Source organism: Heliconius melpomene, chromosome 16 (assembly GCF_056956725.1).
Source record: "Heliconius melpomene rosina isolate 202511_hmr_F chromosome 16, ASM5695672v1, whole genome shotgun sequence".
Lineage (NCBI taxonomy): Eukaryota > Metazoa > Arthropoda > Insecta > Lepidoptera > Nymphalidae > Heliconius > Heliconius melpomene.
This window is the reverse complement of record NC_140404.1, coordinates 10,554,068-10,570,728: the sequence shown is the minus strand read 5'-3', so window position 1 is coordinate 10,570,728 and position 16,661 is coordinate 10,554,068. Positions and strand designations below refer to the sequence as shown.

Genomic DNA, 16,661 nt, shown 5'->3' with positions numbered 1-16,661 from the left:
GACACCAGTTATGTGTAAACGCCTTAAGACATCGCCTTTTAGTACTTTTACATATAGTGTCGACCTAAAAGAGACTAAATATAGATTATTTTATTTAATCTTTATAGTTAAAGATATTATTATTATTATTAGATATTATATTATTGTTTATATTGCTTTTTTTGACTTCATGCTATATCTCACACACAGGCAGGCAGGGTAGGCAAAAGGATCCTAGTGTGACAATCGGTTCCCCATTTTCTGCCGAATCCTGGAGGCATTGTGTGTTGAGTGGTAGAACTCAACACTTAAAACATATATTTAATTTAATAATTATTACAGAGAAAAAAAAATAATTTTCTCAAATGGTAATTGAATCCACATCCCGTCGCGGTTACAGTCACACGGTTGTGCTCCTGAACCACAAAGAACCTTATTATTTTATGTAACATTTATAGTTAAATATACATAAATTTAAAAAATACATACATATAATTATTCACATAACACTATATTTATATTGCTTAATTTGGTTTTTCTTCTATTGCTCTATTGCTATAGATATTAAGTAAGCACATGATTCATTTTAGTTGTAATAGATAAAATGAATGGATTGGAATTTCCAATATTGCTCTAGCACTTTAATGTTTACACTATAATATTTACCTTAATACAAATGTAGGCGTGTACACAGCTGAGTAGGCGTAGGGAACCCATGTGATGACACTCCGTTCCCCATTTTCCGCCGAATTCAGGGGGCATTGCATGCTGAATGGCGGAACACAACGCCGTGCTTCGTCTTGACACCAGAGCGAAGAAACTATAAATTTAAATAAATATTTCATTTCTTCGTGTGGAGACCGAACTTACAACCAGTTACAGTCGCGTTTACTGTCACACACTTGGGCCCCCGCGCCACAACTGGCCTCTAGGTATGTATATGAAAGTTAATTTTACCGAGATAGAAAAGTCTATAAATTAATAAGGAGTCTATAAATTAAATAAACGTGAAAATTGTTACTTATGTTACTCAAAGCTATAAGTTAAACTCAATCCCATACTTAAATTCGACGGAAAATTCTTAACATTAGGTTCTCTCTGCCTACACCGATATATGCGGGATACAGCGTGAAGTGAAAAATGCTTCTACTTAAAAAATATCTTGACTTAGCGTAAATAAAAATAATATTCCCATGTGGGAATTGAACTCACGACCATCACGTCAGACGACTATATAACTTAAAAAGATTTCAAATTTGGATTGTTACGACAAAATTTACTTAACCGTGTTATTATATTACTTTTTAATAGTAATATCAACTTTAGTGTTTTTGCATTTCCTAATCTTGAAGGACATAAGATACAATTACTTATATATACATTAAACATTAATAGTATTTTAATATAAAGATATAAAATTGTAACATCATAAATGCAATTTAGTATAAGGTCGAATACTTCTATAATTTCAGAACCTTTTTTGAATGTCACAGTACTTTTACACTGAGACCTCCAGATCTTCTCGAAGCACCTATATAATTTTTACTATAAAAAATGAAATAAATATTATTTCTTAAAACTACCTAATAAGTTAGTTTTTAAATTTGAACACAATATCTCTCAGGAAATGAATTATGTTCGTTTCTTCACTCTGGTATAAAAAGAAGGCTATAAGAATTTTGTTTACTTTTCGTTGTTTCTGTTTTTGTTAACTTTCTAAGCATATATTAATCGAATTTAAATTTAATCACTGTAGATAGCTATATACATAAATCTTATGGTACGAGTATATTTTCCTCTGGAAATGGAAAATATGGAAAGACATTTGCCAGGCCCGACTGATTGGAATATACTACAGATAATTAATATTTAAAAGAAAATTCTCGGTTTTTTTCTGTGACAACATCGGCCCAATTCCCACTAGGGAGAATGTGTTAAACGTTTGTGTGTCCTCTTTTCAAACAAAAGATACTCTTTCACCATATCCATTTAAAGCGGACCAAAAGTGGAACCCGCGATGACACATTTTATAGCTCGCTCTGAGCACGTCACAAATATATGGGAAAAGAAAAGTAAAAAGAAAGATGTTTCCTAATCGCTATACCTATATACCTAAAAATACTAGTATTGCTTTATAATAAAATTAAAAGATAAAAAGATAAAATAAGCAACTTCTCTTTTTTTTGATTTCGGCATTTTAAATTATATACTCAAGGCATATGCAAATTTGAATTTATTACTATTTCATTTACATTTATCCGCCGAGCTTTATTTAAATAAGTTATTTGTCTTTTAATTTGTTAATTGTATTAATAATGTTATTATTTATATTGATTATTAATAATAGGTACAGATTGGGACAATAATAAATAATAAACAGCAAGGATAAAAATGTATTATAGGGCCGCGGAGAGTCGAGGACGAATTGCGTCAGCGCACCGCCGAAATCTGCTGTACTACATATATATGGTGGACAAAATGTACGTACATTAACATTCACATCTCAACAGTCCATACAACCAACATGAAAGCTTTTGTAAGTACTATCTCTGTTAATATATTTTCTATGCTCTATTTTTTACGACTCTCTCTCTTTCTCTCTAATAAACCTAGATTCTAGAACTTTATATAACTAAACTGGCGTAACTTAAATTAGGCTTAGCCTGAATATCCTAATTCTCAATGTAAATTAAACCTGCAACCATCATTTAAAATGTCATACAATTTTCAACTGAGCCACTGCGGTTTTGAGTAATAAATATATAATAATTAAATAAATTATTTATTGGTTTTGGATATTCAGTTAAATATATTAATGATATTGATGATGAATATCATATGACCATATTGAAAAGATAATTGGCTCAAGGTTGATATTTACGAAATCTCTTTAAAAATTATCAGCTTCATTAATAAAGTCAATGAATGAATCCACTTGTATACAAGCTAATAATTAATATTTAACATAATTATTACTATGTCCAAATAGTTCACAAAAAGAAAATATGAAATATTTATTTATTTGTTTCACAGATTATAATCTGCGCCCTTGTGGCTTGCGTTGCCGCTGAGAACGAAAAACGTGAAAAGCGTGGTTTCCTTAGCGGCGGCCACTCTGTTGGACTTGGAGGTTACGTCGGATTTGGGGCACATGGATACAGTGGGAGCTATAGTGGTTACGGCGGACATGGCGGATACGGAGGCGGATACGGTGGATACGGAGGCGGATATGGCGGATATGGCTATTCAGCACCTGCTAAGGTCATTTCAGTAAACAAAGTAGTGAATGCTCACAAAATTGTTGAAGTTCCCCAAATTGTGAAAGTGCGCAAAGTTGTTTCTGTGCCGCAAGTGGTTTCGGTGAAGAAGATCGTGTCTGGGCCTAGCTATGGTGGTGCATATGGGTATGGCGGAGGATACGGATACGGCTCTGGATACAGTTCAGACTATGGTTATGGCCTAGGCCATGGCTCGAGCTACGACTTAGGCCATGGTTCAAGCTATGGCTCAGGATACTCTAGCGGTTGGTGGTAAAAGTGTTTATCTAGTCATTTTAATTAGTGTGTTCTGGTTTTATATTAGTGAATTTATCTTAAGTCGTTTTTAATATGTATGTATTTGTTTATAAATATATAGAAAATGTATATAATGTCAAAATAAATATATTTATGCCGTACATACTTTTTTATTTGCACCACATTAGAATAAATAAACATTATACAAAGAAGATTTGCTTATGTAAGTGAACGTTTTTTTATGTTTACGTTATGTCCAAGCTTATGAACCACATAAGGCATTATGCCCATCACTGATTCAAGGATAATTATATTACATATAAACCGCTCAAGTAACTAGTTCAAGTTCTACTAATTTCAAAATTGTTCAGATCGAAGAGATATAAAAATAGAAAATAGTGTATTCATTATTTCAAAGTAAAGAAAATTGAAACATAATATTAATAAATAAATTAATATTTATTAATTAATATTATATACAAGCATAACGTAAATTCAAGGTTTTTATGACATTAAAGAATTATATGTCGCACAAATGAAAAAATTACAGCTTCAATTAATTAAATGAAAGTTTAAAGTATTTATGAAATAAGAAGTTTAAATATTTCATAATGTCTTCGTGAACTATATGGAATAATTAAGTCACCTTGAAGTCAGTAAATGTAGGTTTAAGTTCTACATATTATTATATTTTTAGGGCTCCGTATCCAAAGCGTACAACGCGACCCTAAGATGCGATACTAAAACTTCTCTGTCGATCTGTCCACCTGTCACCAGGCTGTGTCTCATAAACTGTGATAGACCGTTGAAATTTTCACTAAATTTGTATTTTTGTAGGGGGGCTTTTTTATTATTTGTATAATAATAAAAAATAGAATGAAATTAATATTTAATAGGGCCATAAAGCAAACGTGATTTTTCGCTGTTTTTATAGACAACGGTACGGAGCCCTTGACCGTCTCCGAGAATTGGTGACTGGGGCGTGTCAGTGGTGGCAAATGTCAACGCGAAGTTTACCTTATAGGGGGGAAATGAAAATAATTCTTTTCCCCCAGTGGAATCGAACCTACAACCAAGCGTTTACAGTTAGATGTTGTTCTATGTGCCATGGCCTTGCATATTACTGTATTTTGACAACATGAATATAATTTCACGGTTTATCCCGCATTTAGCAGAGCAAAGAGAAAGGTTTACTAGTGGCAAAAATTTGATAATTAATTAATGTATATGATAAGAGATAACAGAGACAAATCATAATATAAAAAATAAGTATTTTAATTAATATAAATATAACAACATATACACATTAAAAGAATAACAAGGCAAAGAACAAATAACAAGACAAAGAAAAAATAACAATTTAACTAGACAATCAAAATTAAATAGTTCACCACCAGCCATTGGAGTATCCGTTGCCGTATCCGTAGCCAGAGCCATATCCGTACCCGGCGTTGTACAGAGAGCCATATCCGGCTCCATACCCGTAATCGGAAGCGAGTCCTCCGTAGTAGCTGGGCGACACTACTTTGTTGACAGACACTACTTCCGGTACTGACACTACTTTACGTACGTTCACTATTTGCGGTACATTGACTACGCGAGCTGAGTTCACTACTTTCTTGACGGAGACAACTTTAGCGGCGGGGGCGGAGTGGATCAGAGCAGGAGAGCTTACTAGGGAAGGAGAATGAACTAGGGCGGGAGCAGAGAGTGAGGAGAGCCCGTGTGAGTAGTCTCCAACTCCTGCGAGGCCGTTGCTATAGACACCACCGTATGAAAGCGAGTCGAGGGAGTTCAGGCCGTTGAGGAAGCTTCTCTTGTCGCGCTTCTCGCTGCCGGCTGAGGCGCAAGCTACCATAGCGAAGAATACGATCTGAGGAACAAAATTCTGAATTAGTATACATTTTTATAAATGCATTTTAATATTTTTATTTTTAGATTTTCGCTTTGTCCTTAGAAGAATATCCGGAGAGCACAGAGCTTCAAAGACTACTGTAATTACGATATGTTTGTTTTTTATATATTTTTTTTCAAAATACATTTCTTTTAGAAATACTTACATAAGCTCTCATGTTGATCTGTGTATGTTGTTTTAGGTAAATGATACCAGTTATTAGAATAACATCTGATATATATACTGTGTTCAAAATTATTACACAACGAAAATGATTGCATTTTTGATAAACTTTAGATGATGAAATTAGTGCATGTATTTTTTATGGCGTAATCTCATTTTGAATTATTTTCAGTCGATAAAATTCAAGTGCAGTAATCGATAGCTTAAGACTTTTAAACTAGTCTATAGATATGTATAAATATATTTCAAATAAAGATGAATTTGTGTTTTATGTAGATTCAGCTTAACATTTTTTTTTCCAATGCATTACATATAGAACGTCCCAAAAATTAAGCGGGACGTGGGGAACGGACTGTGTAGGAATTGGGTTCCCTCATAATGTGAAGATAAAAAAAATGCGATTTTTTTAACGTTTCTATTTTTTTCTCGTTCCTCTATTAATATTTGCCAACACTTCCTAATCTATCTACGTGACAAATTTAAACTTTCTATGTTCAGTAGTTTCGCTTATACTGTGAAGATTATCTATATATATAAAAGGACTTGTCCTCACTGACTGAGGTAAGACGCACGCACAGCCGTAACCGCTGATAATAGAAACGTGAAATTTGGACAGATGTTTACTTTCATAATCTGGACATCCACTAAGAAGGGATTTTGAAAAATTTTAACCCTAAAGGGGTGAAATAGGGATTAAAAGTTAGTATGGAAAAAAAAAATATCGGCACCTATTCTTATAAAATTTGAAATTCAGACTTTTAAAAGAATTTAATTGAATACGTGTTTCATGGTTTTCTAGAATTCTTTCCGTAAGGGTGCGAATAAGGAGTTGAAAGTTTGTATTGAAAAATCTTTAAATCGCCACGGATTTGTATAAAATTTGAAATTTAGACTCTTAAAAATATTTCATTGAACACATGTTTCGTGGTTTTTTAGAATTCACCCCTAAATACGGAAGCGAAGCTGCGCGCGTCCGCTAGTTATAAATAAGTTAAGTAGGTAATAACGCCCCCTATACGGAACGCCTAGAAAATTTGGCGGAGAGTGTCTAACTGAAGTGTCTTAATCAGTACCGAATGCGTTAGCTTTAGGTTCCTAGGATCCCTCTGCCTATCCTGTTATAAGCGTGATTTAGCCTAAAGCTAAGAAAAGTTGTAAATATTGCTATGAGTACGTATTTATTAAAAATACTCCAACATAACAAGATTTGCAAATAACTACCTACATGCATTTAATTGCTAAATATTATTACATAAAGTGTCATTAAAATAAATAATTTATCAAAATATTGTGCACATTTTTATGTAGATTAATTAATATGTATGATATCACGATTACATAAATAAGTAACAATATTAAATAATATTTACATTTTTTTTCAGCAACAGAGAGAACCTAGTGTTAAGACACTCCATTCGCCACCTTCCACCGAATTTTCGATGAATTGCACGTTGAGTGGCGGAACTCAACGTCTAGCAGGGCTTTTGCCTTTGTAGCAGAGCGAAGAAATGAAAATATTAAATAATGAACTATTCATTTCCCTACATTTATATGGCAACTAAATTTCTTTTTTTTAGGTTCATGTTTTTCCCGCAAAGCAGGGGAACCGAGAAAGCGAATGACACTCCAGTACCGTTTTAAACGCTCTCGTTTTCCACTTTCCGTCGATTGGAGGCATTGTGTTGAGTGGCGGAACTCGACGCTACGCATTAGCTAATTACAAGAGCGAGGAAATTAAAATATTCAATATTAATTTCCTCGAGTGGGAATCGAATCCTGTCGCATTTACACTCACCCGTTTGTGCTTCAGCGCCACGACTGACTTTAACATAGAGTTAAGAGAATATGTTCTCCACTTTTGTCCCAATTCGAGGCATCACGTATTAGGTAGCTCTCTTTATACAAGTACCATACCACCGCGTACCATAACCACGTTCGAAAACATTTATAAAGACATTGGATTCTTTCACCTGAAGAAATATTTAATATTGTCTTGACAAATAAGCAAAAGTGGGAAATAGACTCTATTTCCCACATTTTACCTTGCCTCCGCCTAGCTTGCTGTATATTTGACACAGTTATTGAAATGTCTTATAATTTCTTTAAGAATTGATTTAAGAATTCTTTAAGAAATTATAAGACATTATAAGACAAGCTTCATCATTATCATCATCATCAGCCTGTCCTCGTCCACTGCTGGACATAGCCTCTCCAATAGCACGTCACTGAGCTCGATCTTCAGCTCTTCGCATCCAGCCGTTGCCCGCCACTTTGCGAATATCGTCACCCTATCTAGCTGGAGGACGTCCTACATCTTACAGCTTACTGGTAAAAAACTATAAGAGATGTAAAAAATGTATTGTACATTTTTGAGTGAAACCTCTAAATTAATTTTATAATTAAAAAGCCTTCGCTTTTTAATATTCTATATGCGGGTGTCATAAGATCGTATTTTATAAATAATAATTTAGCGTAATATTCAAAGACATCTATCAAAAACTTGCAAGGACGCTATTGCTCCATCCTTGTCAAATTAGTATATATAACACGAACGACGCTGAGACAAGTATCATTTATCCAAATTCAAAACTACAACATGAAATCATTTGTGAGTATTTCCGAAATTTAATTTTAAAAAATATAATTCTTATTAACGTCAATTTAATTTTAATAACACAAGAAATTAATAATGAAGATAACATCGATTATTAAAATATATATAAAATACATTATAATTTTTCTCTTTTAGATCGTACTCTTCACGGTGGTGGCCTGCGCCTCAGCTGACAGTGAGAAGCGTGACAAAAGAGGCTTCCTAAGCGGCCTGCACCCTGTTGACTCGCTATCATATGGTGGTGCTTACAGCAGCGGACTTGCGGGACTTGGGGACTACTCGCTGGGACTGTCTGCACTTTCTGCCCCCGCTGCCCCCGCCCTGATTCACTCTGCACCCGCCTTAGTAAGCTCTCCCTCCCTGTTGAGCTCCCCCTCCCTATTGAGCTCCCCTTCCCTATTGAGCTCCCCCTCCATATTAAGTTCCTCTGCCCTAGTGCATTCTCCAGCCCTAGTGAGTGCCCCGGCCCTAGCGAGTTCCGCCTCCCTAGTGAGCTCTCCTGCCCTAGTTAGTTCCTCTGCCCTACTGAGCGCTCCGGCCCTAGCCCACTCCGCCCCAGCCGCTAAAGTTGTCTCCGTCAAGAAGGTAGTGAACTCGGCTCGCGTGGTTGACGTGCCACAAGTAGTGAATGTACGTAAGGTAGTGTCAGTACCGGAAATAGTGTCCGTCAATAAGGTAGTGTCGCCCAGCTACTACGGAGGACTCGCTTCCGACTACGGGTATGGAGCCGGATATGGTTCTCTTTACGGTGCCGGGTACGGCTCTAGCTACGGATACGGCAACGGATACTCTAACGGCTGGTGGTGAACAATTAAAAATGTGTAGTCCTGTTGTTTTGTTTTTCTAATTTCCATTCTATTAAGTATGTTATAATTTATTATTAATAAAATGTTTATTTTTAAATTTGTTTTTATTTTCTTACTTTTTCAGCAAATGTAATATGTATAACTTGTTTACTGTAAATTTGTAAATTGCTGTTGAAAATGACGTCTTAAATTCATTTTAAATGTTTACATAAAAAGTATATTTAAGAAAATTTCAAAATAATATGTCCACATTTTTAAAATCAATCTTTAAAGTAAATTAGTTATATATTAGAATTTAAAAAATAAAAGCATATGAAATATCCTAAATCGTATTCCTATAAATATTAATATAATACGTAGATGTAGATGAACGTATTAATGAAAATGCAATAGAACTACCCGCAAAACCATCACAAGATTAAAATCACATAACCGACCTTCTACTTAATACAAATTGATATTGAAAGATTTTTCTTGTGACATAGAAAGTAAAAAACAGCCCATAGCTTTCTCTGAGACATTTTTTAAAACACTAAAACTTTTCTTTAAAACTCTCTCTTTTTTTTAAAAACTCTTCATTTATCTGTCGCATATTAAAGCCGATAAGACACTACAATTTGTGTTAGAACAAAAAAGTATGAACATCTAAATAATTTAAAATATGCTTACTAGGTTTGCTAACATTTTCACAATACTTATATGAATCAACATTTAAAATATATAACTCGGGTCTTTAATCGTACCGGCCGCGCCTAGCTTACTAGCTTAATTGCCAATAGATTATACTCTTAGATATAGCTCACTCTACTTTCTCTAAGCAGTAGTACGTCTTTAGTAAATATTGTACAATAACTATATGTAATAGAATTGTAGATTGTTTTGAAATATATATTAGTTTATATTTTTTGTCAGTTTTATAACTTTATATACCTAAGATGATATGAAAGTGGTTTTTACACAATATTTTTTTGCTTCACGCTATATCCTGCGCACAGCTGGGTAGACCTTTTAACATAATATGAAAACACTCCGTTTCCCATTTTCCACCGAATTCTGGAAGCATCGTGTGTCGAGAACTTCAGAGCACGAAGAACAGTTATATTAAAATTTCACATTAGAAAATAATTAATCATGTAATTCAAGCGGGAGCGACCGTGAGCGGTTTGCTAGTACATTATAAATAATAAAATGGGTCAGTAGGGGTGCAGGGGCACAAGTGTGTGACTGTATATACGCAAATTTGTAGGTTCGATTTCCACTCGAGGATATGAGATATTTCATATTTAATTTTTTTCGCTCTGGTGTCGAGGTAAAGCGCGGCGCTGAGTTCTACCATTCAGCACGTAATGCCTCCACAATACGGCAGGAAGTGGGGAACGGAATATCTCACCACTAGGTTCTCTGTACCTACCCTGCTATCTGCAAATACAGTGTAAAACTAATAAGGAAATAAAATTATTTACATGGTAATATCGTGTTAACTCAACTGACTGGCTAATATGTTTTTATTTGGTCTTCTAACAATAGAACAACTATCTCTGCTTCTCATACTAAAATAGTGCTATTATATTTTTAACATTGTAGAGATGTTTTTACATGGGGATCATTGTAAAAGGAGGCCGAAAAAAAATGAAATATAATTTCTTTGATTAATATATTTGTACTTGCATCGCTTCTCACTTTATTAAGAATTGAACCTGAGACTCTTTGGTATAAATACATTATCTATCTCTATCACAACTGAAGGCAGGTTTGAAGAACGATGAAGATCTATCATCAATTATATATTACAAACATAAGATAACAATTAAATATAGTAATAGTGCCTTCTATGACTCACTGTATCTGTAGCAACACTTGTACGTACGAGTGATTTATATTAAGTAATATTAAAATTGTAGAGCGAGCAAAATTATGAAAAGGCATATTTTTTTGTTGATTTTAAGTGAATGTCTTTATTGACTATGTACGCACGAGAGTTTTTTACGCCGTATCCTCTGTACATAGCAGGGTTGGTAAATGGAACCTGGGAATCTAGTGTTATGACACTCTGTTTCAATTAAAACACTTCCGTTCCCTTGCTTTCCAAAGAAACAGTTGCTGGTTTAAAACCCAGTAAAAAATAAGTGATTCATACTGATTCCTATATGGAAACATTTGTATATATCAATAATGATATATATACGTAGTGACTTATCTCTTATTTCTACCCATTAAATCGAAGAAAATGTTTTTAAATAAATATTTTACTAATACAAATATGTAAATATATACATAAATTATCTACAGCTTATCTTGATCTTTAAACTGCGATCAATGAAAATGAGCAAATAATATGAGTTTATATCAAAAGATGCATAAAAAACGTCCGCCTTAACCTAATAACAGATATTATATACAATAATTGGATCTAAAATCAATAAACATTATAATGTTCATTGCCATTATGAGGCCAGGATGATAATTTACGAGAGGAGCGCGGAAGACCTGCGAGGACGGGGTTACGCCACAACTAGATACACTAACTATATAACACGCGGGGTGCACTGCAAGCATCATTCAGTTGACCGTCTCTTCAGATTAACCGACACTAATCTTCCAATATGAAAGCTTTCGTGAGTATTGGCCTATTTTAATTATATACCTATTTAATTATATAGTGGTGGGCAATTAAAGTACGTTCTTCGGGAGATTGTTCAAATCCTTTTGAATTTTGGAACCTAATACCTATCAGGAGTTTAACTCAGAGAACTTATCAATGTTTTACAGTCAGATATGTTACTACTGCACTATAGCAGCATGTTTTTCTGTTAGAATTTTACAACTGCTTATAATATTGTAAAAGTACAAAGCAATCAATACAATTCAATTTTTTCACGTATGGTTTAAATTATGTGCAGTTTAAAGAATTTGATTAATATATTTAAGATTCAAAATAATTATGAAATTCTATAATTTTATATTATCGATTTCTTTTGTTTTTAAGTTTATGTTAATACAATCTATAGCGGTCCAGATTCCCTCTGGCTACCCTGCTCTGTGCAGAATACAATGTGAAGCTCAAACAATTAAAAAATAATTTAAAAAGTGTGGTACTTTTTTATAGTATAGTACAATAAAACAGACAGACATTACAATATATATTTTTACTGTAGTGCTTAAATATTTTTGTTTCATAGATAGATAATACGAGTATGAGTTTTTATAAGAAGTTTTATAGTTACATACTCGTATAAATATAACAAGAAAAGAAACATACTATTTTATGCAACTGAATAGCAATTTTAGCTTGAAATTCATTTTAAACTTGGACATAATCAATATCTCTAGTACTTTTAAATATTAGATACTATCAAAGAATATGAAGTTTATTTATTGTATTTACTATATCAACATGAATTAAATATGAAATAGCAAATATCTACTCTTAACAAATTGCTAAATAATTTTCCTTTTTAACAGATCGTTTACTGTGCTCTAGTAGCATGCGTTGCTGCTGGAAGTGAGAAACGGGAGAAACGTGGCTTTCTGAGCGGCGCTCACTCTCTAGGAGGGCTTAGTGGTGGATACGGTGGTGGATACAGTGGTGGATACAGTGGCGGACATGGTGGCGGATACAGCGGTGGTCTTGGCGGATATGGAGGATATTCCGGATCTTCAGCCAAAATCGTATCCGTTAACAAAGTCGTTAACGTCCCTCGTGTCATCGATGTGCCCCAAGTTGTGAGTGTACGCAAAGTCGTGTCCGTGCCCCAAGTAGTTTCAGTGAATAAGTTAGTATCTGCCCCAAGTTACAGTGGAATCAGTTCCGGATCTGGTTATGGTGGATACAGCGGTGGCGGTCATGGCTCCAGCTACTCCAGCGGTTGGTGGTGAATGTGATGTCTAATTTATTTTGCACACTGTGATTATATTTTAATTGTCATGTCTTCATTTCGTTTCATCTTAAAATTGTTTATTTAATGCTGAGATAAATATATTTTATATTTTTTTAAATACATTTTTTTTATTTTTGTTCCTATAGATTTTATGAGAAAACTTTTGCTATAAATTATATATATTATATTATTATATATTTAAGAAGTAGGAAAACATATTATGCTTTTTATAATAAAATAAACTGAACGAAAGAGAAATTACGTTTGACGACGCGTTGATGTCTTTTGTACTGCAGGCGTTTCGGTATAACATGTTACTATTTCGTGATTTATTAAAAGGTTTGATATAATGCACAATGACATATAAGTTACTGTATTAATAAGCACATAACGAACCTGTTTTTATTCATATATAAAAACTTTAAATAAATCCCGCGCGATTTTTGTGGGTTCTATTCCTACTCGGAAGAATGAAAATTACACGACTCCGGCGAACTCCGAAAATCCGGCGGAGAGTGGAAAGCTAAAGCCAACACTACGTTCTCAGGTTTCCACCCTCTGCCTCTGCCCATCCTATGATGCTGGAATACAGCATGAAGCAAATAAAAAACTTCGTTGGTCATTTGAAGTGTTTACATTTTTTATTATTTTTTACACATACATTCTTTTAATTAAAATGTTAGGCCATCGTGGTCCAGTGGGACAGCAAGCGCTCTGATTATGGGTTTGAACCACGCTTGTAAGTACATATTAATTTTTTCCATTTCCCCACTACAATGGAAGTTGATTTCGCACATAGATAAAGTGCAGAGTTAAGTTCCGCCATTCAACGGGCCATTGAACTTTAGGATCTCTCTACCTACTGCTATATGCGCCGCAATTTGAAGCTAAAACAGTCAATAATAGATACTTTCTGATGATTTATATATAGTACTAGCGGCCCGCCCGCGGCTTCGCCTGCGTGAACTACTTTATTATTAATTTCTCCATGAGTACCTACGTCCTATAAGTGATGTCCATGCAAAATTTGAGACTCCTAGCATTTGTAGTAACGAAGTTTCATACAAACTTTCAAATCCAAAATCAACCCCTTAGAAGTCGAATATTACAAATTCCCGTCTTAGCGAGCACCTACGTCCTATAAGTAACTCCTATGCAAAATTTCAGATTCCTAGCACATGTAGTTTCTAAGATTTCGTGATGAGTGAGTGACCTTTCGATTTTATATATATAGAAGATAAAATAATTCTTAAAACCCTATTAAAATGTTGCTAATGATATACTGTTAGTATATTTCTATAGTACAGTAGCACTAGTAAGGTGGTACCACCTCAAATTAACTATAAGCAAACGTTGCGCCACCACCGCTCGCTATAGGTGAACTATTTAGTACCTTGACGTCCACACGCAATGATCACCAAGGCTGAGAAATTATTTACTAAATAACATCAAAACAACAATTATGTGTTACTTTAATATGGCTTACTAATTTAGCAAGCGATAGTTGTAGGTTCAAAATACATTCATATATTTTGATCCTAATTTACTTGAGCGCTTCGTGGTTCAGTGGCACAGTCTCTCACTGTGAACGCGACGGTTGTAGATTCGATTCCCACTCAAGAAAATGAATTAATATCATTTTAACTAGTTAAGGTCGTCTACTGGAAGGAATCCTTCCCGAAATTAGGCGGGCGTAGAGATCAGGGTATCGTACGGACTAGGTTCCCTCTACTTACCGTAGGTACTATATATGCAGCATTAATCTACTTTTTTATCAAAATATATATATTAAGTTTATAATTTAAGGTATTTTACTATAATTTCCTCTTCAACCTATAGTGTAATACAGTGTGACTGGAATAAACACAGTTTGTGCAACCGGACGTTAATGATTGATCGCCCTAATTGCTAGTTCATTATAATCTTAATGTTATGTTATTATAAAAAGTGCGTATTTTTATATTTAATATTAAAGACTTTTATTGTATAGTATTTTTTTCTTTTATTATATGGTAAAGAGAGGACAGAGAGTTAAAAATCATATTAAAAAAATGTTTAAAGCTTTCATATTATAAGTGGCTTAGCTTTCACGCTATTTCCTGCATATAACAGTAGGCAGGAGGACCTAGTGTTTATATACTCCGCTCTCCGCTTTCAACTCGAATTTGACTTCTCGAATTTGATTTTTTTGAAACTGCACTTTGAGTTGCAAAACTTAACGTAGCATTTGTTTACGAAGGCGAGAAAATTTATATAAACGAAAAATAATTAATTCCTCCAAAAGATTGAAGAATGGACCAATAATCTTCTCGTTTATCCGCAAACGTCCACTGCACTAAGATGTCTTATATATTTTTTATTGTATTATTATCACGTAAAAACACACTTTTCCTAGCTGCGTCATAATGACGTCGAAATGTAAAACAAACAATATAATATCTCTATAATTAAATAATTTCAGTTAATTGAACAATACTATCGTTATTTTAAATACGATGGAAAATCTCATTTTAATTTCATATCTAAAACAAAATCTATAATCCTTACAGAGGTGAGAAACAGTGTCAAGTGTATTCCGTGTAGGCTTTAATTCCATTGCAATATAGCGAGTGATGAAATTGGTACAAAAACTGCTTGTTAAATAAGATTTGTGCGTGACATCCTGGCAGATTAACATCGTGTGTTTTTTTTTTAATTTTTATGAGATAGTTGCATTTAAAATATAACTATAATTATTACAACTTTGTGACCTTTGTGGCGCAGTGGCAGAAGCGCGTGGTTGTAAATGCGTTGGTTGTGGTTTCGATTCCCATTTGGGGAATTAATGAATGAATATTTCCATTTCTTCGCACTGGTAGTAAACAACGCAATGTCTTCAGAATTCGGCAAAAAAGGAGGGAACGGAGTAGCTGGTAGTCTCTCGAAATAAAGAAATAATAAAATTCTTATATTCTAATTTATTAATAATAAACAGGTTTAAAAATATATGTCATAATTTTTATAAATAACATTTTAAATATATAACAACATTATGAATATAAAGCAATTTGTATTCCTATAGTGGCCTCGATATGAGACGATCAGTCTGGCCTGAGGCATCTATGATATAAACATAACGAATTCATTAATATATTTTATTTGCAAAGTAATAAATATAGGATGTATATATTTAATATTAATAATTCGATGTCGTCGTGGCGCAGCGGCACAAGGATGTGACTGTAAGGCAACCGTTATGGGTTCGAACCTTACTCGAGGAAATGAAGTATTTATTTACATTTATATTTTCATTTGTTCGCTTTGGTGTCCAGAATTCAACAAGTATATCAGTTCAAGATATCACCAGCCTATTGCACCACTACGGACACAAATGCAAGATATTAAAACCCCATAAAACGACTTATTTCTATGTTAACTCCATGCAAGTAAACTACTCTACATAATAGGATTGCTTAGATTTCTAAGCGCGTCTCTTTGATAGCCCACGGTTGCAACAACCACGTACCATGATGATACAGATTAATTCCTTCGTTGTGTCAAATGTTGGTAATCTCGACAAGGACAAGGTGTTTCAGAACTTTCTTATATATTTAGAATTACGAATATACAAGATCCATTTTTAGGGTTCCGTATTTTTTGGGAAAAAAGAAATCCTTATAAGATCATTTTGTTATCCGTCCGTGTCTATCAAGATCCTTTATCTCAAAGATGCTTGGAGACATCGAGTTTAAATTTAAACCATATACCTTATACGGATCCTTAATTTCCTGAAAAATACGTCTTCTACATTTA

General features: G+C 33.8%; 4 protein-coding genes across 4 annotated transcripts; 3 read left to right on the top strand and 1 right to left on the bottom strand.

Annotated features, from left to right (window-relative positions):
• The first annotated feature begins 2,459 nt into the window (after positions 1 to 2,459).
• LOC146531038 (uncharacterized) lies at positions 2,460 to 3,655 on the top strand. The gene is made up of 2 exons (XM_085199833.1): positions 2,460 to 2,515; positions 3,013 to 3,655. The coding sequence occupies exons 1-2, from the start codon at positions 2,504 to 2,506 to the stop codon at positions 3,511 to 3,513; spliced, it is 513 nt and encodes a 170-aa protein (XP_085055959.1). The 5' UTR covers positions 2,460 to 2,503; the 3' UTR covers positions 3,514 to 3,655.
• A 1,167-nt stretch (positions 3,656 to 4,822) lies between these two features.
• LOC146531037 (uncharacterized) lies at positions 4,823 to 6,257 on the bottom strand. The gene has a single exon (XM_085199834.1). The coding sequence runs from the start codon at positions 5,350 to 5,352 to the stop codon at positions 4,882 to 4,884; it is 471 nt and encodes a 156-aa protein (XP_085055960.1). The 5' UTR covers positions 5,353 to 6,257; the 3' UTR covers positions 4,823 to 4,881.
• Positions 6,258 to 8,167: 1,910 nt separating this feature from the next.
• On the top strand, positions 8,168 to 9,088 carry LOC146531036 (uncharacterized). The gene is made up of 2 exons (XM_085199544.1): positions 8,168 to 8,179; positions 8,321 to 9,088. Exons 1-2 carry the CDS (start codon positions 8,168 to 8,170, stop codon positions 8,990 to 8,992), a joined length of 684 nt encoding a protein of 227 aa, XP_085055670.1. The 3' UTR covers positions 8,993 to 9,088.
• Positions 9,089 to 11,535: 2,447 nt separating this feature from the next.
• LOC146531035 (uncharacterized) lies at positions 11,536 to 12,987 on the top strand. The gene is made up of 2 exons (XM_085199835.1): positions 11,536 to 11,606; positions 12,454 to 12,987. Exons 1-2 carry the CDS (start codon positions 11,595 to 11,597, stop codon positions 12,865 to 12,867), a joined length of 426 nt encoding a protein of 141 aa, XP_085055961.1. The 5' UTR covers positions 11,536 to 11,594; the 3' UTR covers positions 12,868 to 12,987.
• Positions 12,988 to 16,661: the final 3,674 nt, after the last annotated feature.